This window comes from Mauremys mutica, chromosome 11 (genome assembly GCF_020497125.1).
Source record: "Mauremys mutica isolate MM-2020 ecotype Southern chromosome 11, ASM2049712v1, whole genome shotgun sequence".
NCBI classification, from domain to species: domain Eukaryota; kingdom Metazoa; phylum Chordata; order Testudines; family Geoemydidae; genus Mauremys; species Mauremys mutica.
Window position 1 is genome coordinate 82,114,164 of NC_059082.1, and position 27,421 is coordinate 82,141,584.

The 27,421-nt window shown below is 47.3% G+C and overlaps 1 protein-coding gene across 1 annotated transcript in view; it reads right to left on the bottom strand.

Annotated features, from left to right (window-relative positions):
* Positions 1-482: 482 nt before the first annotated feature.
* The window catches only part of HS3ST6 (heparan sulfate-glucosamine 3-sulfotransferase 6), a 104,452-nt gene continuing 77,513 nt past the window's right edge, over positions 483-27,421 (bottom strand). Inside the window, exon 3 of the mRNA XM_044981085.1 lies at positions 483-1,351. Within this exon, the coding sequence (XP_044837020.1) occupies positions 733-1,351 (619 nt within the window). The 3' untranslated portion in view covers positions 483-732. The remainder of the gene's footprint in view (positions 1,352-27,421) is intronic.

The following is a 27,421-nucleotide window of genomic DNA, read 5'->3' on the forward strand; positions in this document are numbered from 1 at the left end:
AAAGTCAAAATTCCATTGACTCCAATGGGAGGAGCAAGATCAGGCTCCTAACATGTTATTATCATAAGTCATTTGTGTTTTTAATATACCGGGCCAGAGCCTCGGCTGATGTAAACCAACCTAGCTCCTTTGAAGTCAATGGACCTACATTGCTGTACAGCAGCTTCGAACCTGGCTGCAGTTGTTATCTTTGTAAGAAAGGCATCCAAGAACTAAACACAGCACTGATGTCTGGAGCCCTCTCCCTGCTAATTAAAAGGGTCGGGATGGCTGATTGTGAATATTACAGCACTCTCAATATGGTCAGAGAAAGAGCAGCATTAGGAGGCCAAATCTGATTTGCAAAGCTTTATTGTGAGTCTTAGTACCTTTGTAACTGCACGCGCACGCGCACACACACACACACACCATCTGAAAACCATTCTGGTTAATATAGATTAGCAAGATTCATATGGAAGAATATTTAATCTGATCTGGGGTTGGGGGTTTTGTTTGTTTGTTTTTCTTTCTTAAATATTTCTCTCTACTCAGTCAGTGTACATTTCTCTCCGGGAACAGGTCCATTATAAATTAGAACATGGGAAATGTCTTCCAAAAGTTTGCCTTGGACACACCTATGCTAGAGTCCCTGGGCAGCTTGGTACACAATGTGCAAAGGCCCTGTAGGTCTGCTAAGGGGACTAGCTGCCCTCTCCCCACTGTGGCTTAGAAAGCCAATGGCCTGGTGAGATCTCAGTCCCACCCAAAGTCCTGCCCAGTCATCTGATAGAACTTCATGTTGAAGGGTCTATAAAACTCCTGCAGGCGCTGGATCACCTGCCCATGGATTTTTGGATGAGGCCGCCCTTTGGACTTCCCCAAACAGCGGGGCCGGCTGCTTCCTTCCGGCTTCTTCAGGCAAGGGAAGCCCTTGGTCTCGTTGAAATAGAAGTGTTTGTCCGTCACGACTCTCTTGAGACCCAAGAAGTCTTGCACTCGGCCCATCTCCCCAGCCGGGTCACTCACGAGTCTTTCCCCGCTGACAAAGAGGAATTTCGAAAGGGGGAAGTACTGTAACCAGTTGTCCAGGTGCTTGGCGTAGATGCCGATCCGCACCGCACTCCAGGTGGTGTCGATGAGGCCCGTACTGACGTTCTTGAAGGCCAGCGCCTGGAAGCTGGGGATGGTGGGGTTTTTGGACAGTGTCTGTGTGTAGTCCGAGATGGCCCTGGTGACTGGGTTCCTCACCACCACAATCAGCTTGGTGTCCCTGGACATGTTGTAAATACGTTTGGGGGCCTCCTTGGTCACAAAGTAACTCGGGGTTTTCTCCATCGTGATCTGCCCCTCTAGAGTCCGCGGCATCAGGTTCCTGTGGAAAGGAAAGGACAACAGTAATGACTCAGGTGGATCTGTCCAGCTTTGACCCATTAACATCTTCAGGGATGGGCACCAGGGTAAGAACGAGCTGATAATATCAAGCCGTCAGCCCCGACATGCCAAGCCCAATGCTCTGGGAAAATCCCTCATCAAAACGCTTTAAAATCCCTTCTTAAGCCCTATTGTGTTGTGCTGCCTACAACGCATTCCCATCAGGCCCTGACTAGGGTTGTGACTTCTATTTTTTTGCCAAACTCTGTTTCTTTTGTTACCTCCCTCTCCAACAGACCCCTACCTTACGTCTCTGTTTTGTCCACCTGTGGCATGGTAGCCGCCTTGGGCAAGGACTGTCCTTGGTACTAGTCTACACAGTGCTTAGCACAATGGGGTCCTGATCCTTGTCTGGGGTTGCTAGATGCTACCGCAGTACAGACAGACACACCGAGTGCAACCCCATTGACTACAGTGGGGCTGCATGGAAGGAAAGTCAGAGCAGGAACTGGCTTTAGTCTGTAATAGTGCAGACAAGAGGCAAAGTACAGCACGACAATCACAGTACTTGTCTTCTCCTGAATTAAGCACACAGTTCAAGGTTCTGGTGTCAATGACCTTGGTATAAGATCTGGAGTCACTCTGACTCCAGAATTACAGAACAGTGACCAACGTGGATGGGTGGCAACAGATGATTAGTAGAAGATTATCTTTTCTAATTAGCTGGTGGGACTCCAGAATGGGTCAGCAATGACCGCGCCTTCCCTTCCATTTGTACAGCACCTGGCACATTGTGGGCTCTACCGGAAAAAAGTTAAATAATAATAGCGAGCTACGACGTTGCCATCTGAGGGCTGTCTGGGCCTTCTCTTGAATGGGTGGAGAGCCCAATTCGAGTTCAGACTGTCCAATTGTCCACAGCACCAAAGTCATTGTGGTTGTTGATACTAATGGGCACCATTGTTGGCATCATCAGCAAAAAAGCCGAGGAAAGGTTGAAATGGCTGGGGAGACTAAGCTACTCTCTGACCCCCAGAAACAGTGGCCACAGGTCAGGGCTGGTGTGTGGTGGTGGGGACAGCCTGGTGTGTGACTCCAGGTCCCTTCACAAGACCTGAATTTTCTTCAAACCTTGAAAATCCAAATGCCCTCTTGGGCTCGTGAGAACATTACAAACCCAGCTGGATTTTACCACCTCCCTGACGTTAATAGCCATGGGATCTGCACAGACAGGACGTCCTGCAGAGATCAGAATACACCCCAGTCCCAGCTATGCCTTTAAAGGGCAAACCTGTGAACCTGAGACTTTGGTCTAGCACCACGTTCTAACCTCAGTTTATGAGATCGCTCTACTAGAAGCATAATAAAAAAACAGCCCAGATTGTTGCTCCTAGGAGAACTCGAAGAGTCTCACCCCCCCCACAAAAAGAACCCCTTTTTCCTCCTTTTACCAGGCCTTGACACACCAGTTTGTTCATTTTATACTGCCTGCCAGCTAATGAGACCTGGGAAATGGGGGTCCATTTAGACTCTAATGAGCATTTTGTTTTCTGACAGGCTGAACTTGCTCACTTACAAGTCCCTGCAGCAGGTGTACTGAGGCCACTGATGTGCAAAAACCCCATGAAAGTCTATTTCATTGGTGTCAGAGAGAAGAATCTGGCCCACGCCCACTACGCACCATCAGCAGCCCAATCAAATTCACTTTACTAAAGAAGAGACTAAGGTAAAATCTCTCACCTAACCTTGCCCTATCACAATCCAACCGCCAAAGCGTTTTCAGTTCACTTTCTCTCTTACTGGAGACGGTTTCTCTCTCTCTCTCTCTGACTCACTCCTCAACAAATCCAGTCTCCAGTCTTTTAACACAAAAGCAAACTTCTCTTACTGCTGCGCCAATAAATATTTATAGGGTGTTCAACGGTTTTTTATTCTTCATTTAGCGAGCTGCAGGTTGTAATTGTAAAGGCTTCTTTTTTCTCGCCCTTGCGTTTTCATGCCTGGAGTTCCCATCACAGTGACGGATGGAGAAGTCCTGGCAACGTTACTGTTTAATCAATCGCTGTACAGAGGCCAGCTGGGATGCTGGGGGACTTGCCAACAGCACAGTGAACTCCAGCTATTAAAAACTGTTCAGTTCCCAATTTCGCACACAAAAGGTGGGAGCAAAAATGCAAATAAAACGCCAGACTGAGTCCTGCGCATTCCTTTGCTAATTCTCCTGCCACCCACTCCCCTGACCAGCGCGTCCCCCAGGAAGGCAGGAAACACATGGAATACGCAGCATTTCATTGAGCTTGTCCAGTAAACACCCCAAGATGTTTTTTCGACAACATAAGACCCTGGCCATTGTTTAAAAATTCAAATGTGCTTTTAGCGCATCCTGTTGCCTCTCTGAAATGTGCTATGGGGGAACTGAAACGTATAGATGATGATAAACAACCCGGGCTAAATAGCTGGTATGAACTGGTGTAGGAGCTATGCCAATTTACACAGCTGAGAATCTGGCCCTGTTTCTATTTTTAGGGCAGCATGCAAATTTGGTTGGAGAGGGGGAAAGTTTTGTTTGTTCTAACACCCGGCTAATGTCATAACAGCAGAAAATGGAGTTACAATTGTAAGGATTAAAAACAAAGCAGAATTTTGGAAGGGATATAAAACCCCTGCTCAGAGCATAAGCCAAACTGGCTTGAGACTCAGGAACCCCTGGGTTCAATTCCTGCCTCTGCCACTGGTTTGTTGAGTGACCTTGGGCAAGTTACTTCCAGTCCTCGTGCCTCGGTTTCCCCATCTGTAAAATGGGAATAATGATAGCAACCGGGGCTGGATTAACCCATCACAGGCCTTGTACAAACATACACTTCTGGGGCCCTCTGCTGGCCAGCTAAACTAGATGCTCCCATGGTGTGGACATATTTATATTAACCAGCACAGTTGCACTAGTGATCTATTAAATCCGGCTCCCACCACACAGATGTTGCTTAGTTAACCCTCTTTTGTCCAGGTCAGTCAGTGACTGGCTCCTGCTGCCCAGACACTGCCCCACATGTCCCACCCACCAGGCTCCTTGGGCCAGTTTCCCCATGTGGGCATTCATGGCAGCTCCCTGTACTTCTAACAAGTCCCGAGGCTGTCGCTCAGTGGGCAGAGCAGAGGGGTCAGTGGCTGCTGGAAGTGGGACATGGCCAGGAAGGCCCCCAGTGGGGATCCCTGGTGCAGGAGCCAGCCCCATGGCAGCAGTGAGGAGCAGCATGGGCCACCCCACTGGCCATTCAGGTTTGACCCCGGGGCCCTGCGTGATGACAGTGGGGAGGCCGGGCCAAATCTGAGCAGGTAGCACTGTGCTGGGGCACAGGGGGTCGCAATGTCCCTCAGGTTGGGCCCCTCATGAATTTGGGCCTTAGGTACGTGCCTAGTTTGCCTATGTGTTAATCCAGCCCTGAGAGCGCCCTCCTTTGGCAGGTGTGTTGAGATCGACAGATGGACAGTGCTGTATGACCGCGAGCTGTTGTTACTATATTAACTGACGGGGGGCAGGAAGATGCCTTCCCTGGGAGCAGGTTACCCCATAACTACCTGCTGCAGGGTTTCCTTCACCTTTCTCTGAAACCATTGCTAGAGACAGGATATTGGAGTAGATGGACCCTGCTCTGACAGAGCACGGCAATTCCTACCCAGTGAGAATATCCCCACTGAATGGTATTTTATCACTCTCCCAATATATATTATTACAGTCCAGACTGGCTACCTGTCACCAAAATTTGCTCAATTCCACTTTGGTCTGGAGTCACACAATGCCAGTTTCCCAGGCCTGTGAGACTTCTCCAATGGTCCAAAAGCTGCAGCTGTCTAGGAAACAGAAGCAGCACGGGGATGGCTTGGGGAACCCAGGTGAAGCGATATCTGGGAACCCCTGGGAGCAAATCCCACTGAGCTTCATGTGACTCTACCCCTTACCCTGCCTAGCTGGGATGTGCTGCAAAATAACCTGCTCCCTACAACCTAACCCAACCCTTTGATGACCCCCAAAGTCGTCTTCTGTCCACATCTGCTAGATGTGAGGTGTAATGCCAAAGGGGGTGCAGCGAGAGGAAGGAAAGCGATTTGGAAGCACGTATACTTCCTCCCCGTGAACATCAGTCTCTTGTCCCATGCAACGGGGACACTGTCCCAACCACGGGACTCACAGTTGTGATCATTTCATAGCACCAGGCTGTCTCATGCACTAGTGAAGTGCTGTTCTCCTACCAACAAACAACGGGCCAGCCTGTGGGGGGATTGCTCAGCCATTCCCTGGCAGGCAGGATACAGATGAACTCAGGAAGGCCCCCTAAATCTAGCAATAAGGACAAAAGAATCTGAGTGATTTGCTAATAGCAAAAGGGCCAGATCCTGAGATCTTACTCCAACAAAATTGAACCGGAGTGTTCCTGAGTCAGACTTCAGGATCTGCCCCCAAATTAGCTGAGCTAATTAAGGGATATTATTATTATTATATTTATCATTTATGTTACTCTAGCAGCACAATGGCCCCTGTCAGCAATAGGGCCCTGGTGCACTAGCCTCCAGCTGGTCCCTGCTCATCACCATCAGGGCTGGCCCCAATCTCCCAGAAAGCTCCACACTTTCCCCTTGGTGAATCATGGAATAATAAAAAGGTAAGGCTGGAAAGGACCTCAAGGGATCATCTAGTCCAGCTCCTGGAGTTACCTTCTGACTCCTCCATCACACCCGGTCTTCCAGATGGATCGGTGGGAGCACAGTTTTAAAACATCCTGCTTGAACCTGTAACCAAGTGCCCCCATGAAACTGAGGGTAGCTGCTTCCCTGGCACATGCCACCACCAGAGTCCTCATAGTCCCAGTTCTGCCAGTGCCTGTGGCTGCAATGCATGGGATCGTGTGCAGGTAAGCAGCTGCGTGGAATTAGGAGTGATTTGGTGCATGAGTGGGAGTGAGGGTCAGAGATTGTGTGTTTGCGTGTGCACGCGTGTTTGTGCATTTTTTATGATTTGTGTATTTTGTAGTTTCCTTTCCAGAGTTGTTTATTCATTGTTAAGATTAGTGCTGGGTTTTTCCCTGTCTGCAGCCATTTCATTTGTACCTAACGCTCTATCTTTGCAGTTCGCACTGGCTGCAATACTACTGCAGCTCATGCAATTCACTGACATACATAGTTTCTGGTATGCTACACTGACGCAACCATCTATCCCCTGACTTTCGCTTTGGTGTCAGGTTATTCAGTGGGTAGGCATGGGGAGACACCAGTGATTAAACACCTACTCTACAAACTTTCAGCGTCCTGCCTCAGCACAACCCTTATTTTTCTTTACAAAGGGGGCCACATGCCAAGTGGCCAAGGGAGCTAATGTGTTCAACTTTCATCCCATGGGAATTAAGGTCAGACTCACTTTAGAGCAGAACTGACATGAGGGTTCCCAAGTGGGGGGGGGGGTGTTTACATCATAGAACAGCCCCATAACGCAGCAAGCTCTGCGACCAGGGAAGCTGTCACAGGGTCTCCTAGGGGCCCCACAATGCACTGCAGTGGCTGAAGGACAGGGAGAGTAATGTCAACATTTCATAAACTGATAAATTGAAACGAAACATTTCAACTTTTTCAAACAGAATTTTACTGGAACTTTCTGCTCCGTGAAAAGTTTCACTATTTTGACTTTTCGCCCAGATTCAGGACAAAACTAAGTATCGAAATATTGGAATTTTGGTGGGAAGGAAATTTTGACTTCCAATCAACTCTACTGCTGAACCTGCCCAATTAGTGTTATTTAGAGGTGGTGGCTTTTGTGTCATCTACTCCCCAAATTAAAGTACCTTAAAGTGAATGAAATCTTCTACACAGCTTAAAAAGCAACATGGAAATAAAGAGAAGTGATTCAATTTCTATGGTGCATTAGCAGCCAGTATCCAAAAGGTAACCTTTACTAACAGCTGTTCTATGAGACATACATTGTCAGCAGATCCTCCTCAAAAACGTCTTCGCCTCTCAAGTGAACAAAACAGAAAGATTATGAAGTGGGTAATCAAATAAAGGAAAGAAGCTACGGAATGAGAACGTCTGAGCAATCAGAACATATTGGTTTTTTTTAAATCTGACTCTGACCGCTCCATCCGTAGCTTTGCTAGGCAGGGAGCTCATCCGAAATGATTTGCCAGCCACTGAAGTGGCTCTGTGAGCAGTGCATTTATGAGGGGCAGTTCCTAGCTACAATCAGCAATTGTTCTCTTTCCCTTCCATTATTCTGAGGAGTTGCTGTTTGTGTCAGGGGTGGGGGCAGTTACTCTGCAGGATCCTTTTCTATTTAGGTTTGGGAAGATTCGATTTTTATCGGCAAGTATCTGTGAACATTGATTTCACCAAACACACAACAACTGACAGAAAAATATTTCCATCAGTAATAATAAAAATTTACACATAAGCAATTTGAGAAAAGTGCTGCATGAGAACTTATCAGAGTTTGATTTAAGGATATTTTGACATGTGATGTTGACAATGGTTACAAGGTAATTTAATAGTTGTAAGCCTTTTTGAATGTCAGTGTCTACTATCATTAAATAATTGTCTTCCCCCCTCAGTGTTGGACCCCCCACCAATTTCTCACAATTGTAAAAATAATTTTAAATTTTATCACTTTAGAGAAAAATAAAAAATGCTTAAAAATAAACATTGATATTAAGAACATAAGAGCGGCCATACTGGGTCAGACCAAAGGTCCATCTAGCCCAGTATCCTGTCTACCGACAGTGACCAATGCCAGGTGCTTCAGAAGGAATGAACAGAACAGGGAATCATCAAGTGGCTAATCATGCACCTGGAACAGTGGATTCCAAATATTAAAATACCAGATGGAGTGATCGATCTGAACTGTTTGCAGATAAACCTGTCTGTCCAACTATGTTAATAGAGCCTATTCTGTGAACAAGTACAGATAACAACAGAGCCATAAAAATCCAGGTCTTACCAAAGATTATTCCTGAACAGAAAAAAGGCCAAACTGGAAGAGTGTGTGTGTGTGTTTTTATTACAGTAATGCCTGGACATCCTGACCAAGTGCTGAGTCCCACTGTGCTAGACCTAGTGAGAGACTGTAAACTCTGCAGGGTATGTATTATCTACATAAATACAGACAGTGGGAAGGCACCCAGGCTCAGAAAGGTAAAGAGACTTGCCCAAGGTTGCACAGCAAGTCAGTAGCAGAGTTGAGATCAAACCCAGATCAACTGATTCCTTATCCAGTGCCCAATCCACTAGATTACATTGCCTCTCAATACCTTGCTTGTTTGGGCAGCTCTGTAATGCAATTCCTTAAATTCCTCCCTTGTTTGAAGTCAGCCAAACATTCCAATGGCTTCCATTACACATGCTCCCCGTAGCGTGGGGGATTTCCATTGGGAATGGATTTGCTTTTGCTTGGACAAATTATTTAACCTGAACCTCTTTTGCTTTAGCCTCCATCGTATTGGTTCGAGCCAGAAGGAAAGTACATTCCAACCAACTTCTAAAAAACTGCTGACCTGCTGCTTTATTGGGCTGAAGCCAGGAAGCGGAAGTGGAAATGGCAGCACAAGCCTGGGGGCATTTGCTAATGGTGAGTTATGGCTTTCAAGGAGTAATACAAATATGTTTGATGACTTTATGGCAGCAGTTTGATTTTGATCCAGCATCTCGTGTTACATTTGCTAAATGCAATATATGCAACGCTTTGATGTTTGGTGGTTTGGAGACACGCTTAGGAAGTTACGCTGAGGGGGGTCAAATGAAATGTTTTGTTATGACAAAATCTAAAATGTTTCTTTTTGGCTTTATCCATTTTTAAACATTTTCTTGGAGGGGTTAATAACCTTAAAGGAAATTTGCAAACAAAAAGTCATTTTGAACCAAAAATTGAAACATTTCATTTTGAAAATGTCAAAAATTAACATTTCAATTTTTTTTCCAGAATTTTTTTTAAATTCAGCAAAATCGACACAAATTTGTGAAACCTTTTGGTGTTGCTAAATCTGTGTTTCTTGCTGAAAAAAAGTTTCAGCCAAAAGTTTTCACCTGGCTGTCGTACACAGCAGTTTGTTAGCACAGATTGACATATTTCCTGGCCTACAGAGCTCCCATCCAAAGGGCTTCAGGCTGGAAACACTTAAGCATGTGAGTAACTTTACTCACATCTGTAATTCAACACAGTTCTCAAACTGTCCTCGTTAGCTCATGCCTTTAGCTCTGGAGGGCCCTGGCTGCACTGTTCTGTGCATCAGTTCCCCATCTGTGAGATGGTGATGATAATAATTCCTCTCCCTCCCAGCAGCTGTGGAGCTGGATTAATTTGTTCTTTTAAAGCACTTTGAATTCTTCCAACGGAAAACATTATAGAAGTGCAAAGTATTATCAGTATTAACCAAATGTAGAAAGCGACGCTACCTGATGCGCAGCCTGTTCCAGAATTAGGGGAGAAGTTTCCTCTCTGATCTACAGCAAAAATGGATCCCAATCCCTGACTGCCCATTTGACTCCTGTTCTGTCTGCAGATTGAGAAACTGCCATCAACAAGAACTGAAACCCTACATGTGGGGAAATGTGCACTCAAGATCTGCTTTACTCTCACAGCTCATCTGACTACACCACAAGGAAATTAAGTAACTCACCCCAGGCCCCAGCGCAATTCAGTGGCTTGGTCTGAATGACTTCCCCCTGCCTCAGAACACTTTGATCTAACCACTAGGCCACAGCATTGCCAAACAGTAACATTACATTAGCACTAATGCAGATGGCTCTGATGAACACTCATCACTGGCCTGCGAGCTAGCTATGCATTCCCACCCTCTACCATTAGCTCATTCAGCACTGAGCTTTGAAACAGATTTTTTAATTTCTAAGATAAGATCCATTTTGTTTAAATTAAAAAAAAATACAACGATCCTTTGGCTTTGAAAATTGCCATAAGGCATGGGTTTTAATAATGCATAAGCCAGCGGAGAAATAAGTGGGCACTTTTGCAGCCAAATGTAATATTTTTAAAAACAATCACTCACACTGGGGTTTCCTGATGCATTAGCAAAATAGGGAAAAGTTCACTTTGGAATTTCTTTTCTACCCAGCTTATTTCCATAAGCAAGCACAACGTTTTGGCTCTGAGACTCCTCAAGGAAAAAAAAAGTCCAATGGCAACTTTGTTAAAGAGAAAGGATCCTATGTAACCACTGTAGGAAATATACCATTATTACTCATTGCAAAGCAGTCATGATCCTGAATTCTAAGGACGTATTTGTTATTCACAAATATTTACACCATAGCTCTTATGCAAACAAATTTCAGCCCCTGGGGTCGTTCGCAAGCTGTTCACTTCTACTATTTGTTGTTCACGGTATGCAATTGGTCCCCTAAAGTCACATATTGTTTCTGCTTCCCGATGAAATAAACATTTTTTGAGGATGAGACTGGTGTCTAAGGAATGCTGAATAATGCACTTTTGGGACACATTTTTGGACCAATAAATGTTGGGGCTAAAAATTGCCAAATTTATTTACAAACCCATAATAAAAAGACACTGCAAATGTAGAAAACAAAGTGATAATTTGGCTAGGATGCAGCTAGATATCTTGGGTATTTCTATGCTTCCTGTCACCACAGTATCTGAGCACCTCTCGATGTTTCGTATATTTATCCCCACAACACCCCTGCAAGAAAGACTAGTGCCCTTATCCCCATTGTACAGATGGGTAACTGACGTACAGAGAGGTTAAGTGACTTCCCCACATAAGAAGCCTGTGGCAGAGCCAGGAATTGAATCCGAATCTGTCTTCCACGTCCCAAGCTAGCTCGCTAACCATGAGAACATCTTTCCTGCCTAATCCCTCATGCCAAAATTGCCATTAATCTTCAGTGATTATAAACTCTGGAAAGATGTCTCCTGCGGCAGCACAGATCCCAATAACATCACACCAAGGCATCAGTTCTGTGTTTACTCTGTAGGACATAAACTGCTGGCTAGCACATCTCAATGGCTGAAATTCTCCAGAGTGGAGCCGGTAGAAAGTGTTCCAATGGAATGTTTTTCCATCAGAAAATGCCAATTTGTCAAACTAGAAATATTACACGTGAAAACGTAAATTTCAATAAAATTTTGTTCTAAAAAACCACTCAAAATGTTCTGATTAGGTCCTTCTGAGAACGGAACATTTTGGTTTTTTCTCTGACTGACTTTGCATTTTGAAATCTATTTAATTTTTCATGATTCTACATGATAATTTTTAAATGATTAAATCCTAATTTTAAAATACAAAGAGGAAAGAGGAAAATATATATATAAGTCTAAATGAAAATGAAATGTTGATTGAGCCTAAATAATTTTTCTTTCAGGGAATTTTGTTTTGCAGGAAATTTTGACTTTTTGTTCCAATTCGCAATATAAAAAAAATGTGAAATGTCAAAATTTCCCATGGAATGAAAATTCCACGTTTCAGATCTACTCCACAGATTTCCTCCTGGATTTTCAAAGGGAGGCGTAATGATGGATGCTCATTGAGGGTATTTGGAAAGGATTAGACCAACCCTGCACCACCAAATGTGCACCTTTATGCTTTTTTAATTCAGTTTATGGCAGCAATTTTTACACTGCATGATTGAAAACAAGCTCAGCCACATGCCCTAGCTTGGGGAATTTTTTTTAAACCAATTGCTTAAGCTTCTCTTTGATGAGTTTCCTAACTGAGAGTGTTGTTCCTTTTTATACTCAGCAACTACACGGGACATATGAAATTAACAAGTCCAGACTAGTATAAAACTTCTATAAAGTAAAGATGACTCCAGCCAATGCAGTCACAGATCATGGAGAACTCAAATCAAGCATGTTTAGGTCATTTTGATTAATATTGCAGTAGCAACCCAAAAGGGCTACTCGCTTTACACTCACATGCAAAGAGACAGTCCCTGGCCCATAAAGCTTGCCATCTAAACAAGAGATGAAAGGTGGGAGAGGAAAGACACAACACAAAGAAGCAGAGCCATCAGTGTGATGATTGGCACATGCCTTGTGAGCTCATTTTTTCATTCCGACCCCCCAGAGAAGGGCAGCTGGGAATGGTTCTGACGTACGTCCCCACCAACAAAGATTTGGTTGGTTAATCGGTAGGGCTGCTTAAATGCAAAGCTGCCCAATGCAAACATGGAGAAACAAGGAAATGGCCTGTGGAGGAAACCACCCTGAACGTACCTAGACCCACACATCACACTAACCCCCTGTGCTAACAGAGTCCTCACTGCAGAATCTCTTCCACTCCCAACAAATACAGAAACACAATGCAGTCGCCAGACTTGGCACTCATCTGGAGCTCTCTGCCATGCCCAGACAAGCCCTAATCTCACCAGGCGGTTTCTTCAGGACTGCACTTAGCAGTGGGGAAAGTATTAAGGGGAGACCCCTACAAGTGGACTGAGAAGTGATCAGAGACTTCCAATCTCCTCCAGTTCCAACTCCTGTCTTAGGGCCGGACTGTGAGCCCTCCGACCCCCACCGGCGGGCAGTTCTTCACATGGGGAATCCCACTTGTTTAGTGGAGAGTAGCTGCTCACCAGTGACAATCCAGCCCAGTCAGTTAAGCCACTGACGCCTTCAGAGCTTGGACAGGTATGTGGTAGAACAAGCCCCAGCAGGCTGAAACAGGGAGCCTGGTGCAGGAAACTGAGTTTTATAGGAAAATAAATTGATCCTGTGGCTTGGCAACCTTTGGCAGGTTCAGAAGAAGTGCATCAGCCAGCTGCGTGTGTACGTCCCAGGCTGAACAAGCTCGGCCTTAGCCAATAGTTCTGTATCCTGCAGACAAACGGTGAGCCATCTAGTGTCAACGCCCAGCTATTTTTAGCAGCCAAGGAAGAGAGGTGAGACTGCTGAGTTAAAACTGCTGAGTTAAAAGTACCTCCCAGCCTCTCCCCATCTGGAGCGTTGGAGAAGGGACTGGTGCCCAAACCCACAGGGCCCCCAGAAATATTATTTAGTGTGAGACTGGCCTTTCCAAATGCAACACCAGGGTTTTCCTCACTAAATATATTAAACAGCATCGCATTCAACTAGCCTGGAATGAAGGAAAAAGGATGAATAGAAGCCAGGTTTCCAGAAGTTTAACTGCTACGTTTTCTTAGCTAGTCCTGCCACCTGTACGCGCAGTACATTAGGGTTGGCTCCTGCAGACCGAGGCGTCTTAGACTGCAAAGCCAGCACTCTCAATCAGGGTGGATGCATATGTGTCTGCAGCTACCAGACCAAAAGACGGCCAAATAATCAACATAATTCATCTCTGTCCCAGGCTTCCAGTTGGGCTGGGAGGAGGGTGACCAGACAGCAAATATGAAAAATCGGGATGGGGGGAGGGGGGTAATAGGAGCCTATATAAGAAAAAGACCCAAAAATCGGGACTGTCCCTATAAAATCGGGACATTGGTCACCCTAGCTGGGAGATCAATGCAGAACAATGACTATTAATATTACTTCTTGTTTGTATTGCCATAGGGTCTAGGCATCCCAGTCACCGTGCTAGGAGCTGTACAGACACAGAACAAAAAGATAGCCCCTGCCCCAAATGGCTTACAGTCTAAGCATAAGACAAGAGACAAATAGACAGAGACAGACAGAGAGGGGAGCACCAGGGAATATTAGTCAGCATGACAGGCTGTTGATATTGACACTCATGTAACTGAGAAGGGACTTCACCCCTTGTATTTAGCTGCAGGCTTACATTTGTTCCAAGCATCTCTCTCTAACTCAATCTAAAGGGCAAAAGAGGACTGAGGAAAGTTCCTACATTGCATTGGGCAAACTCACCACCTCTGTGACAGGTGGAGAATACACGTAGCCAAGGAGCTGTATGAGGGGATCACCCCAAGGATGGGTATAAATGTGTTACTGGCGGCTACAGAATGGGGCATTGTCTAAGCCATGAGATTGCCAGCGATCTGCTGCAGAGAGAAGGGGAACAAGCCAGAGTCCAAGAGTTGCAGGCCCGGTGTGGAAAGCTAGATAACAAATCTGACAGGCCTGTTCCAGATGGGAGGTTGAAAGGCTAGAGAACAGTTAGGGAGGAGATGGGACCACAATCCTGCCCCAGCTCTGCACTGACCTAACACAGATTATTACTGGTTTGAAAGTACCGAGGGGCACCAGGCTGAATCATCCTAAGGGATGACTTGAGGTTGTCCCTTTCTGGGGATGCAATCCAGACCAGGGAGGGGTTGTGTCCTGCCTGCTCTGTAACCCGGGGTGCCTTCAGGGCTTGGCTGTTGTGGCTCACAGCCCGGACACCAGACAAGCATGCACTGAGTGCCTGTGCGGTAAGCAGCTCTGGGTCGGCGTTCTGATTGCAGCAGCCTGTTTGTGACATGCTGCTCTCCACCAGCCTTGGTTACCACCAGCCAAATGACCCCAGGCACTCCCAGCCCCAAATTCCCCCCAAACTGTGTGTTCTACTATGTCCAGCCCCTCCCTGCACCTTGCAGAGGAATAATGAGGTTTGTTTGCTCCTTTAACGAGCCAATACCCAGCAGCTTGCCACATGAACCGGAGTTAACAACCACTTCAGTTCGAACACAGCACCGGGTTTATTTATTAACCGCAGGACATAGGTTAAGTGATGCCACGTAAAAGAAATAAAGGTGGAAACGGTTACAAGCACCAAGTGAAAAATACCCATCTAAAGGTCTGAAACTTAATCTAGCAAGGAACAGCCTTTGTTTAAGACAATGTCTCTCCCCAACCACGCTGCCCAGCATGGCTGACTTGCTCTTAGTCAGGACATTTCACAGAACCCCAGGCTGCTGGTTCCCCTTGTCCTGTCCTAGCTGAAAGATAACTTGGGGTTCTTTGCCCCTTTCTTTTATACTCCACTGAATCTCAGCAAAGGTACCTCTGAAGCTTAGCCACCCAAATAACGTTCATTCAAGCTGTGAGTCTGGTGGGGAAAGAAGTTCCATGCAGGTTTCTTTCCCTGCTGGTGTTTGCTAAAATGCAAGTTGAGTTGTTCCTGTCCTCGCCAATGCAAATGAATGGCCACTTGGCATGTGATTGCTAATTAACTCTGATGACACCAGGCTGGAGGCATTGGCCTGTCCTTTATCCGGGAGAAACCTGTTTACCCATTCCCTGGACTTGTCTGATAAACACACATTAGTTCTATATTTCCTTCATATTTGTATGGTCCCTGGGGTGTTTATCAGACACACACCACACAAGAATATTAATGACCCATGTGTTGTTAGTTTTCTAGTGATACCTTAACCTTACATGATACGTATTGGATACAGTTTATGACATTAATAAATTGAGATACTCTGAACTGGTCAGGCCAGCTGAAACTCACTACCAGATGTCAGTGAGCCCCTCGCCTTCTCACACTGGGATGTTGCTAGGGTCCCCTGCACACTAACCCGTGATTCTGTGTTCCCCGATGGATAGCAAGAATCCATCGATCAAGAGGGTATCACACAGCTAAATGTTACTGACAAAGAGCTCACTTTCTGGGATGAATTTTCCACCGGAGATTCATCCGTGCTAAAACCTGTGCAAAGTTTGGGGGATTCGGAATATTTCTCCCAATGTCTGGTGGGAATGACAAATGAGACACCCCACCCCCAGCCCCAGGACAGAGCACAGCACACCCCATGCTCCATATCCCCAAAGCAATTCCTTTCCTCTGCCTGGAAAGCTAGCCCACGGTCTAGGGACCCTCACAGTTAGAAGAGGATGTGCTTTCTCAATGCTAGCTCTCCACCCAGCAGAGCTGGCTCCTTGGGAAGAGGACGGGAGGTTGGGGGGGTTCTGAATGAAGGAAAGAACATTTTATTAAAAGCATTCGCGAGGTTATTCCTCACACACTCCCCTGGAACGCCATGTGAGAGCGATTGTGGCTTTTTATTGGGCCAGCATTTACAGTGCCGGCTATTCATTCCCGGCTTTGCTGCCACTCTGAAGTAACTGGCAGAGCACATGCAGTTTCCATACATTTGGAGTGCCAGGAGCGCAGCTGGTATGAGTGTCTAGCATGCTCCTGTTCCAGCTTGGCACAAGAGAGCTGCTTTCAGATATCAAGTTTTCCTGCATGCCTGCAAGCGGGGAGCTCCGAAAGAGGAAGAGATTGGGTTCCTTCCCAAGCCTTTCTAATACTCCCCCTCCCTAAATTAACCTTGCATTTGTCCCCTTGTTTGGGGAATGTTTGCCTTTGCCCCAGGGATTAGCCTTAGTTTGCAAAGACCTATATGCAGCAGCATGCAGTGTGGAAAGGCGCTGGTTATTCTCTTTCAGCCATCCTGCTGCCCCTCAAGAGAATATTTCCAATGTGTCTCAGATCTAAGCCTTAGGTGCTTCTTTTCAGCTATGCATGAGCTCCCTAAGGAGACCCAGCTCCGCTTACAGTTTAGCACAGCCACCTCTGTGCGGAGAAGGGTCCATGGCTCTCCTTTCCTGCAGCGTAAAGCCAGGCACCCCCAGTTGGGCACAGGGTGATTGCGAGAATGTGCCATGCAGTCTCAGTACTAAGGGAGTTAGCTATGTATGTGGGGGACACACCCGTCTGCTTCACATTGCTCTCCCCACAAATGTTCTAGGGTGCAAAGGGAGAACTGACTTTGGTGGAGCTGTGCTGACTTGCACTGGTGATCAGTTTAGCCCCACGCACTCATTACACGTTGCACAAGTAGCTCTGCCCATGGTCCCCACTAACTCCTAAGTTCCCTCTGAACAGGGCTAGGTCTTCGTTCAGAGCAAAACTCCCACTAAGGTCACCAAAGTGGGTGGGAAGGCACAATGGGGGCATTCCCTCTCTGTACCTGGGAAACGCAGGGTGCCTCCTGGAAGCCTACAGCTCCTGCATAGATTTGGGAATCCCCAAACTAAGAGGGGTATGTGTATCAGTCGCCATCTTGGCCAACTGCTCAGGGATCAAGCCAGGCATCTCCAGAGCTCAAAGCATGGGCTGCTCCAGCTTGAGCTAAAGCTCCTCACTGGGCCAGTAACACTCAGATCCTCTGCAGTTTGGCTCAGAGAGGAACCTGTAACACACACTCACCAGTGGGTTACTTGTGCTGGCCTCTGCAGAGGGCTGAATTTTATCCTTCCTGGAGGGCATTGCATGAAACAGAACCAGAGCTGGGTTCTTTCACGGGAGGCTTTTTGGTCATGGGGCCACACCCTTCATTCCATTCCACTTGGATCTGGAGACTGACTCGGGCAAAAGCAGCAAGCCAGATTCTGCTGTGCCAATCTCAGTGAGAACACAAGTGGCCCAGGATGTTTCTATTTCTAATATGCACCCAGGGCCTGATATTTGGGGAAAGTTTCCATTAACTTTAATAAGAATTGGAAGAGGCCCTTGCAGCCTGCTTGCAGCACCGTTTTCATCTACCCTTTGAGCAGCAGACTGTTGGTTAAGTGATGGTCTGCGTTGCAGAAGGAAGCCAAAATGTCTTTGAAGCTCCACACCTCTATTACAGAACCCATTAGCACACCTTAAGCCTGCTGCTGTTTTTGCTCAATAAGATAAGCAGGCAATATACGTTTAATTACATTCAGAAATCCGTCATAAGATTTGCCAAGCTGTTTTACAGAGCTGCTCTGCACAGACTTGCTGAAGAATTTATGCTGTTCTCCAGTGCTTTCCTGGGATCTCATTGATATTTTTGTACAGGAAAATGATTCTTTCCATGTGCTGCTAACAAACATAAAAATATCACTCAGCAGACACAGACTTAAGAGCTAAATTAATCCCTCTGCTTAACGTGCAATAAAATGTTTATCATCAAGCAGAAAAGGCTGGTGATTATGTCATCTCGGAAGGGACCATGCTAAACCGAAACACCGCTTTTCTAAATCCCTGCATCACAGAATGGCATTTCAGTGACCTGAGCACAGGAACTCAAGAGTCTAAAACGTAATGGTTCAAATTTATTTTATGTGCTTTAACTGTGCTCCTTAAAAATAAACTCGAGAGGAAACCCATAAGAGTTGGTAACAAGCAGAGGTGGTGGGTAATAACCGTGCATTAGCACTCGTTTCTTTAAAGCTGGCCATGCAAATGGAGGAATGGTTTGACCATCTGGAACTGTAAAAATCTTATTTTAAAAACTTCTTATAGCAGGTGAAGTGCAAATAAAAAAATACTTCGTCCACAAATGCACTGGAGACCAAACACTGTAAAAGAGATCCAAATTTCCCACCTTTTACAGCACATTGGACGTGGGTGGTCGGAAAGGTTTATGGACTCACATTTAAAACATTCACTCCGCAAACAAGTGCATTTTCCTTTGCAGCAAGGAACAGAAGGCACAACCTCTACCCAAGGGCCTACTGGATGTATGGACCCAAATCCCAGTGAAGTGAACTGAAAGGGTCCCCTCCATGCTGGAGTCCCCTGCTCGAAGCCATTTCCACCAGCGCAAAGTGGGTATAAAATGCTGCTACCAACGTGAGTGAAGTATTTTGACTTTAAAGCATTTTATACCCACTTTGCATAGGTGGGAATGACAGCAGGGTAAGGGGCTATCAGCAAGGGAGAAGAGATCCCAAAGAATAGCTGCCATTGCAGACAATCACCACCACTCTGGTTCCTGCTCAGAGCCAGGTTGATAGTAGCCCCGGGCGCAGAGGCAGGGCAGAGTGGACGTGGGCCACAGGTAGGGAGCATATAGGGGACAGGGCCAAGGTGAACCAGTTCCCCAACCATTCTGCACCCCACAAGGCAGGGACCCAGCAGCGCCTGGCACCCCTCTCTCACTAGCAGAGAGAGGACTGTTCCACAAAGCACAATCCCTGGGGAAATCAAGATCTTCAATGAGCCAAAGGCACTGGACACTTTTCCAATTGTTTGTGTAGTCTTGCATCCAAGAGCTTAACTGTGCTCGCAAGCTGCACCAGTTCCAAAAGCGAGCTAGTGAAACCAGTGCAAACCCCTGACTTATACAAGGTTGGCTTGCACCAGGCAAAACCGACGTAAGCCGGGTTTACACTGAAATGAGTGTCAATGTACAATGATGCACCAATTTAACTAACTCAGTTTAAAGTCGCTCCTTTAGTTAATCCAGAGCCACCACTGGCCCAGACCAGGTCACAGATGGAAGAATATATTCTTGCCATTATTTTCAGTGTCCGGTGGCGCTCCCATTTTGGGATCACGTTGGAAACACCTCCCACCGCCTCCCTAGTTAATTGTGAGACGCATCATCTTCTCTGTGGCTCCAGCACACAAATTCCCAGCTACTGCGAGATAATGACACTATTTCACATGTTCATTAACTCCCTAATACTTTCTCCTAAATTATGTCCGTTAATTATTGACAACCCCGCTCTCCCTCCATGTCTAGATGAAACTGGCAAATGAAAGGCCAGGCTCCACTTTAGCGAAAGCACTGGAAACTTTTAATTAAATTTACAGTTAATTCTTATTGACCTTAAGAGGCTCTCTTTGGAATGCTAAGCCTGGCCTACAGGTACAAGGTGAGAGATGCAAATGACGGCGCGCAGGCAGGCTTCGAAAGGATTTCTATTTCAAGTGGAGAGCTAATGCCTGGGAGGGCGAATAAAACATTTTTGCCTCTCTATTAAGCTGATACATTTTGATCGTTAATCAATATTAAAGTGACTGGCATTGGCTGGGCATCAGAGACGGGATATCCTAGGTGGCGGCATTCAACACATCAAGCTGCTAACGTTTAGTAAACCTCAGAGCTATGGAAAATGTCACTGGCCCTGTGATCTCCCAGGAGTTATTTATCTTTTTGTTCTCTAAAGTTTTCCTTTCCATGTGCCTTTGGTGACCTAACCTGCTTCCCTTGTCCCCCCCTTGCGGCACGACTGTTCATGGCAGTTGCTTACAGGCCACAGGTTTCGTCCCGTTGGCTCAGTGAGGGGATCCAGGCCTCTAGGTTCCCTGGCTCCACGTTTTCTGTTCCTGGCGAGTGACGATTCTGAATCTTGTGCTCCCAACCCCAAAACAGAAACATGCGCAGCCCCCGTGAGCAGGGAGCTCATTTCGCTGCTCCCTCCATTCCCCAGCAAGCCTGGGTCAGAGCCACAAATGGCTTATATACCAGCCATCGCAATTCCGCAGCAAATCTGGGCCAAAGATCCTTACTCCTCTTCCGGGCTCTGTGTATGGAGGGGAACCTCTGTGCATGGATCTCCACACCCTTCGTGGCATCCTCCAGCCTGTTCCTGCAGGGGCAGAGGGCTCTCCAGATGGGCCAGTGGATCTGTGTTAGGGGGTGGGAAGGACCAGTGGGAGTAGAACACACACTGCATCATGGGGAAACCATCCCCCATAGCGGGTCCCAGGGACCCAGCATTACTGGCGCGAGAGAGTGGCCCCGTTCTGGTGGCCATGTGTCTGATCTATGATCAGAGTGGATCTTGGGAGAGGGATCCTTAAGATTTGGGGCCCAAACCCCCTGCTTCTTTTTTTTGTGCTTCATTAAATGAAAGACTAATAAGAAACATCCAGATTTCTACCACTCTCTTCATCGTTGCCCCCCACCCAAGAGTAAAATACCATCCCCCTAAACAGCCTTAAGCATTGAACACTGGAAGCTACAGGCCTCTGCACTGTCCTGGTGCTACCACACCTGGGGAGAGCAACGGAAATCTGGCACGTCTGCATTGTTTGTGCTTCAATGGACTTCAGTCTAACTGGTCCCAGCCCAGGAGAGGAGTTTCAGCGACTGCTTCTCCAAGTCTGCCTTTCATTCTTCAAACTCACTCCTCATGTTTTCCCTCCCACATGGGAGCACGGGAGCAGGTGCCTGACATGCACAAAACAGGACTGTGCCTGCGTCTGCTGGCGAGAGGGGGTGGGGAGGAGGAAGTGGTTAGGATCAAACGAAAGACTCCTCAGAGCTTGGCCATGAAGTCAGAGTGAATCCAAGCCGTTGCTGGAGGAAAAATGGCAGGATCACCTTCTCCTTTCTCCATTGTTTTATACATTCAGGCACGTCTGGATGGCAGCAGAAGTATCTTGGGAGCAGCAGCCCTTTCGAAGATGCCCCAAATCAGGACGCGCAGAAGCCATGAGAGAACGCCAGTCCTCAGGAGAGTTCCAGACTGATTGTGCAGACTCAGAAGGATGGGATGAACCTCTGAACCAGAACATCAAACCCTCTGAGGGTCACCCATGACTTAGTGAAAGATGTATTGGCTCCAGTACATCCAAATGACAACCAGGTTCTACCATTTCAGTGTCCATTTCGATCTAATTTACTGAGCTAAACCTGCTCTCAGTGCCCAGCCCAATGGAGCCCTTGTCTAGTGCCGTCTAGGCGCTACCACAGTATAAGAAGTTCCCTATCTCTCCAACAACCCAAACATCCTAATCCAAATCCTGTCAGGCTATCAGTATAGAGGGAAAGCACTCATGAGTTCAGCTAAGTATTTATTTGTCTGGCATCTGGGAAATACCAGTATTCAAAGTGCTAAAAAGGAGTCACCAACGGTCCAGAAGGAGGAACATAAATGTAGACAATGGAAAGCCAGGGCCATCTCCATGTAAACGCTCTTGTACGTTCAGAACATGCTTGTTCACTTTCAGGCTGCATAATTGCTCCCGTACCATGTCAGCCTCTGCATGTGAAATGAAACATGACCCTGGATTTCAATTATTAGTCACTGAGAGGTGGAGCTAACAAGCTCATGTCTTTAACTGTCTCTAATTGCTATTGGCTGAGAAGTGTTTCGGAGGCCCAGCAAAGATTCACCTTGCTGGTCATTTCGGAGGGCACATATATTGGATTAAAAAACAGAAATTTCAGATGAAGACTGCACTTCCAAAATGCCTTGCAAGATTAATTACTTCTTGCGTTTAGGTAATGAAGTGTAATAAGTCTAACACCAATACAAATGCGTGCATAGTGACATTAAATACAAATCACCAGCTATGGCTGATAGGTCACCACAGCAGAATTCAAAAGCCTGGTTAGAGATAACTGTCCAGTGTTAATTGGTTCATGATTCCTGGAATCTAGGATGATTTTGTTGCAGAATGTGGTGGGGCGGCTTCTCCACACAGGCAGAAGAAGGGTTAAAGCCTCCTGGGGGAGGCTGCACAGAACCCAGCCAATCAGAAGAGGGCTTACTGAGCCAGTCAATAGGCAGAAGGCTTAGTGGAGCAGCCAATCAGGGCCAGGCTGGCCCATATAAGAAGGGCTGCTGAACAGAACAGAGGGAGTCTCTCCCTGGAGGCCAAGGGAGGAGGACTGGTTGCCCTGTAGGAGGGTTGAGCGAGACAGCACCATGGACAGAGCAGTGCTGGGGCAGGAGCAGGGGAGCAAGAGGGAGCTCCAGCCTGAGGGCTGCCAGACTGAGACCCTGATACAAGGGCAGAGAAGGTGCTAGGACTGCAGGGAAGTGGCCCAGGGAAACAGATGGCAGAGCAGGGGGAGGGACAGTATGTGGCTGCCAGCTATAGGGTCCCTGGGCTGGCACCCGGAGAAGCGGACGGGTCTGGGTCCCCCATCTTTGACCCCCCCCACTTGCCACTGAGGGGAGTGGCCAGTGCATGGACTGCAGTTTGCCACCGAGGCAAGTGGCTGGACTGAGGACTGTCGGGTCCCCTGGAAGCGGGGAAAAGAACCGAGTGGGGCACAGTGGAGGGCTGTGTCCAGAAGAGGACGCCGCGGTCCGGGGAGCAGCGTGGGTCCCAGAGGTGGAGGCGAGAGTGACGACGCGCGAGACACCACTAGACGAGGGTGCTCTGGCGAAATGAGAGCTAATTCCCCGGACGGCCAGCAGGAGGCGCTGCGGTGATGAGTCAAATCCCGTCACACAGAGGAAGGAGTTCCCCTGATAACACACTGAGACCATCACGTAATGGAAGCAGCTGTTTAAGGGAGGATGAACTCACTGACAGAGACAGAGCCTCCTACCTGATAGGACATACAGAGCAAAATACAGCACATCTAGAAGTCAGAAAGCAGTTCTCACAACACCAGTGACTGAGGGCCTACTTGGACTGTCAGCATCTTATAAGCAGTGAGACCAATAAAGACCCAATTAGAATCTGGCCAGTAGACTGGGGCTAAGGCCCTGCTGATGGGAAATATCCCGGGACCTCTAGTTTATGACTCCTTCCAAAGTGCAATTTAAACTGCTGTTAATCTCCTGATTCTCTCCCCATCCTAGCCTGCAATGTGGGCTTGCTGCATGTGGTTTACATGGCTGTTATTTGCCATCCCAAAGGGCAGTGACTTTCAAAGGAGATTTTATCAACTAATATTTGCACAGTGTTTTCAGGTTCTGGAATGAAACGTCTGATAGAAGAGCAAAATAGAATTATTATTTGACACAAAGCAGGGGAAAACCCTTCGTCCCATTGAGCTGGGTGCCACGCAGAGACATTTAGCAACATGGGAAGGGCACGCTGGTCACAATTCCAAACCCCTGTTGCCTCCCCCAGGTTGACAGTCCATGATCTGAGGTTCCTTTCTCCTTGGTGGTAAAGGGCTTCCAGCCATTGTATTGTTCTCTCTCTCTTCCCCCTCACCCCCCCAAACATCAGGAGCTGTACGCACTCCGATACCACGGTGATGGATGAGGTGTAAGAACCTGAACAGAACGCAGATGAGGCAATCCGATCTACATGGGTTTAAATGATGCCTATGTGTCAGAACTGGCACCACGTGATCCAAAATTCCCCTCAGTCCAGCCCATTGGAGGCAGATTCATATAAAATAAGCCTCATGCTCTTTGCTTGTTTGTCTGCAGGTGCCTTTGTGGCAGAGGTCCCGTGAGCTGATTTACTATTTAAAATGGGGGGAAGCACAATTTATTCCTTTAAAAATGTCAGGAAATAGCTTTAGGGAGGCCAGAGGTCCAGCTTCATTATGAGGCGGGATTGATTTTACATCACCAAGGCTCATTACAGCGAGAATGCATGTTGCTGGTTGGGACGGCTTTCTCGGAGCATGCTCCATTAAAGAGCGTAAGCATGGATCTCCCGCCTTCCCCTGAAAAGTGAAAATGTCATTTGGCTGGAAAGTGCCCAGCCCGCCTGGGGCACTAACAAACATCCTAATGGCACAATAAGGGGACAGAGAAGTTTGCAGCTCCAGCCCTCTGCTCTTCCAACCCCAGTGCACTAAGCTCTAGCGAGGGTTATTGTTTGTGCATGCCCCGCCCAGCACAAGGGGACCTCGTCACCAGAGTTCAAAGACATTTTCCCAGAAGGTGAGATCCTCAGCTGGTCTAAAGCAGCGTCACTTCACTGAAGCCACAGGAGCCACACTGATTTATACCAGCTAAGGAGGCTCTCCACCACTAACGTGCCTGGACTGTAAGCTCTTTGAAGCGGTAATCACCTTTTGATTGAGTTTGTACAGCCCCTAGCGCATGGGCTTCGTGTCCCTGACGGAGGCTCCTAGGAGCTACTGTAACACACAAATAAATAACAGATCAAGGTGCTCGATGGGTTAGCTAATCTCAGCCTGTCTCATAGTAGTTTGGCAAACAAGGGCTGAGGTGGTTGGCACAGCTGGTAAGCTGGTAACCTTCCCTCCCATCTCATTCCCCTCCACCCCCCAGGATCATCTTTCTTCTTCCAACAGGACATCTACAGTACGAAGGGCTTTGGGCCTCGCTGGATGGGAGGAGATGGCTCATCCAACTTGACCCTCCTAGTTCCATTCACCAGCTCCCTTTGTAAACTGACCCTATGGGGTTCCCGCAGCCTAATTCGTAACCCAATGCACCAGGAATCTGGTCCATCTGCCCACCCATTGTTCCTCTTCTAGCCCTTGTGAACTGAACCAACTCCTGCTGGTTCACCTGGAAAGTCAAACTGGCTGAGCCGCCTCCTGCTATCCAACAAGGCCCAGAACCTTTCTTACCGTAGATGTCTTGGTGGACGCGGGAGGGGAATGAGATGGGAGGCAGGGTTAGCAGAACTAGTTTGCTGAACTGCTACGAGACTGGCCTGAGCTCAGTGAACCTGGCTACCATCTTTACCCGTCTTGGCACTAGTACGGCAGCCGGCCTCGCAGGACATAGGCACAAAACACTGCCCTGCAAAAATAAAAAAAACCAGCATGAACTCTTTGAGATTCACCTATCTGAGGGAGCCCGCCAGCTCTCTCTCTCCTTAGCAGGAGCTGGTTAAATGCATGGGGCCCATTACTAACCTGGCTGACGATCCAGGTGTGGGTTATGTTTTACAGAGAAATGAGGGTTGCAGATATATGGGAAGGAGATTACACACTGACCAATCCCAATACAAACCTACTGTCCAGCTCCTGAGTGCAGCCCTCACTCAGGCAATGGGAATTTTGTGTATTAGTGAATGGACCCGTCTCGTTTTAAAGGTGCCACGCAATGGCGCGGCCACCACTTCCCTGGGGAAGATTAACAGGCCTGTCAGGAAGTTTTACAGAATATTCTGACTAGATTTCCCCTCCCTCTCAGTTAAACTCCCTTTTATTATGCTCATAATTGCTCTCCCTCCTCGGGTGTTCATACCCTTCAAATACTTGCAGACAGACAGTTATCCCGTCTCACTCCTTCCCCGGCCCCTGCTTAATCACGGCTTAGCCAAGCTGGACATATTTAGCTCTTAATATCTCGCCTCATAAATCAGGCTCTAACCATTCCCATTGCTCTTCCCTGAAATCCCTTTTCAGCCATCACCTTGCAACACTCCAGGATAGAAACCCAAATGCCAGGTGGAAGACAGACACCTTCCCAGCTGGGGCTGCCTCTTTACTTGACAAACGTTATCCTAAGCATTGCACGCGGCGTTCACCACGGCCCCAAACGTTTACCCAGAATCCCCCTGAGGGCATGTCTGACAGGCATGGAGGAGGCAGCTCCCATGATCCTTAGAGGCCGCACGGTCTCCGGCAAGCCCCACGACAGCACTCAATCATTTAACAAGCACCTGGGATATGTCTAGAAAGTTCCATCGGAGATGCTGCCCCTGTTCTTCCTTAGCCACGGAAGCTCGATCCCCAGCAGCTGCTAAAGAATCTCTCTTTCCCCACTATAGAGCACAACCATTAATTGGTGTGCTGGAGGCATCTTCCATTAGCCGCATCTCTTCCTGAGCAGATCTGACAACTGCAAGTGTCCTAGGACCTGCCTCATCACCAGATACCGGAGATAAGAGAAGATCTCCCCAATCCACAGGTGTCGTCCTCCCCCTCTGTCACCTAGGGAAATCTGCCCTGCCTCTACCAAACTGTTCTCCTCACTGCCTTGTAAGCTATCTGGTTGGGATCTGAGATATATCCTCTTCCAATGACCATACTGCTGTTCAAGAGCTGTCACAAGCACCTCTGCGTCAGAAGGTTTTAATGAAGAGCAAGGCCGTTTCTAACAGCATCTGTGCAATGCTGGTTTGCTGATGGAGGACACAACGGTTGTATTAGAAGCACCAAAGGCCAGAGTCTGATCTTAAAAATACTTCTGCACATGTACGTGAAATTATTATAACTACACCATAGCAGCGCCTCTCCGTCTGAGGATCTCAGAGCAAGTTAAGCAATCCCCACAGTAGCTGCAAAATGGAAATAAAGTGCCCATTTAGGGACCGGGAAAGTGAGGAAAAGAGGGCTGATTTCCAGGTTAACTTGTCTGGAGGTATGTGCCTATGTCCTGCGCTATTCCCCAGGATTTAGGGCCAAAGTTATTTAGGCACCTAAAGATGCAAATATGAACCTAATCCACTTGGTGCTTAACTGCCACTGATACCAAAGGGAGTTAGGTACCTAATCGGCTAGGCACCTATCTGTATCTTTAGGTGCCTAAACACCTTTGAAAATCTAGCTTCTGGCCGTTTGCATTCCTACTGGATGGAAGGGGCAGGAGAAATGGACAGCACCATTAATGGTATTATATGGACTTAATATGGGGAGTTTCTTGCTCTCATCCAAAGAAGTTACGGGGTAGGAAGCTGCGTAAAACACGTCCCTAATGTAAAGGTGCTGTTCAAGGGGAGCGAGGCTGCCCAATGTTCAGGACCAATAGCAGTGTGCTCCTGGGGGGAGAGGCATGAAAGACTCAGCAGGCTTCCTACGAAACTGTCATGGGACAAAGTTGGCAGGCAGC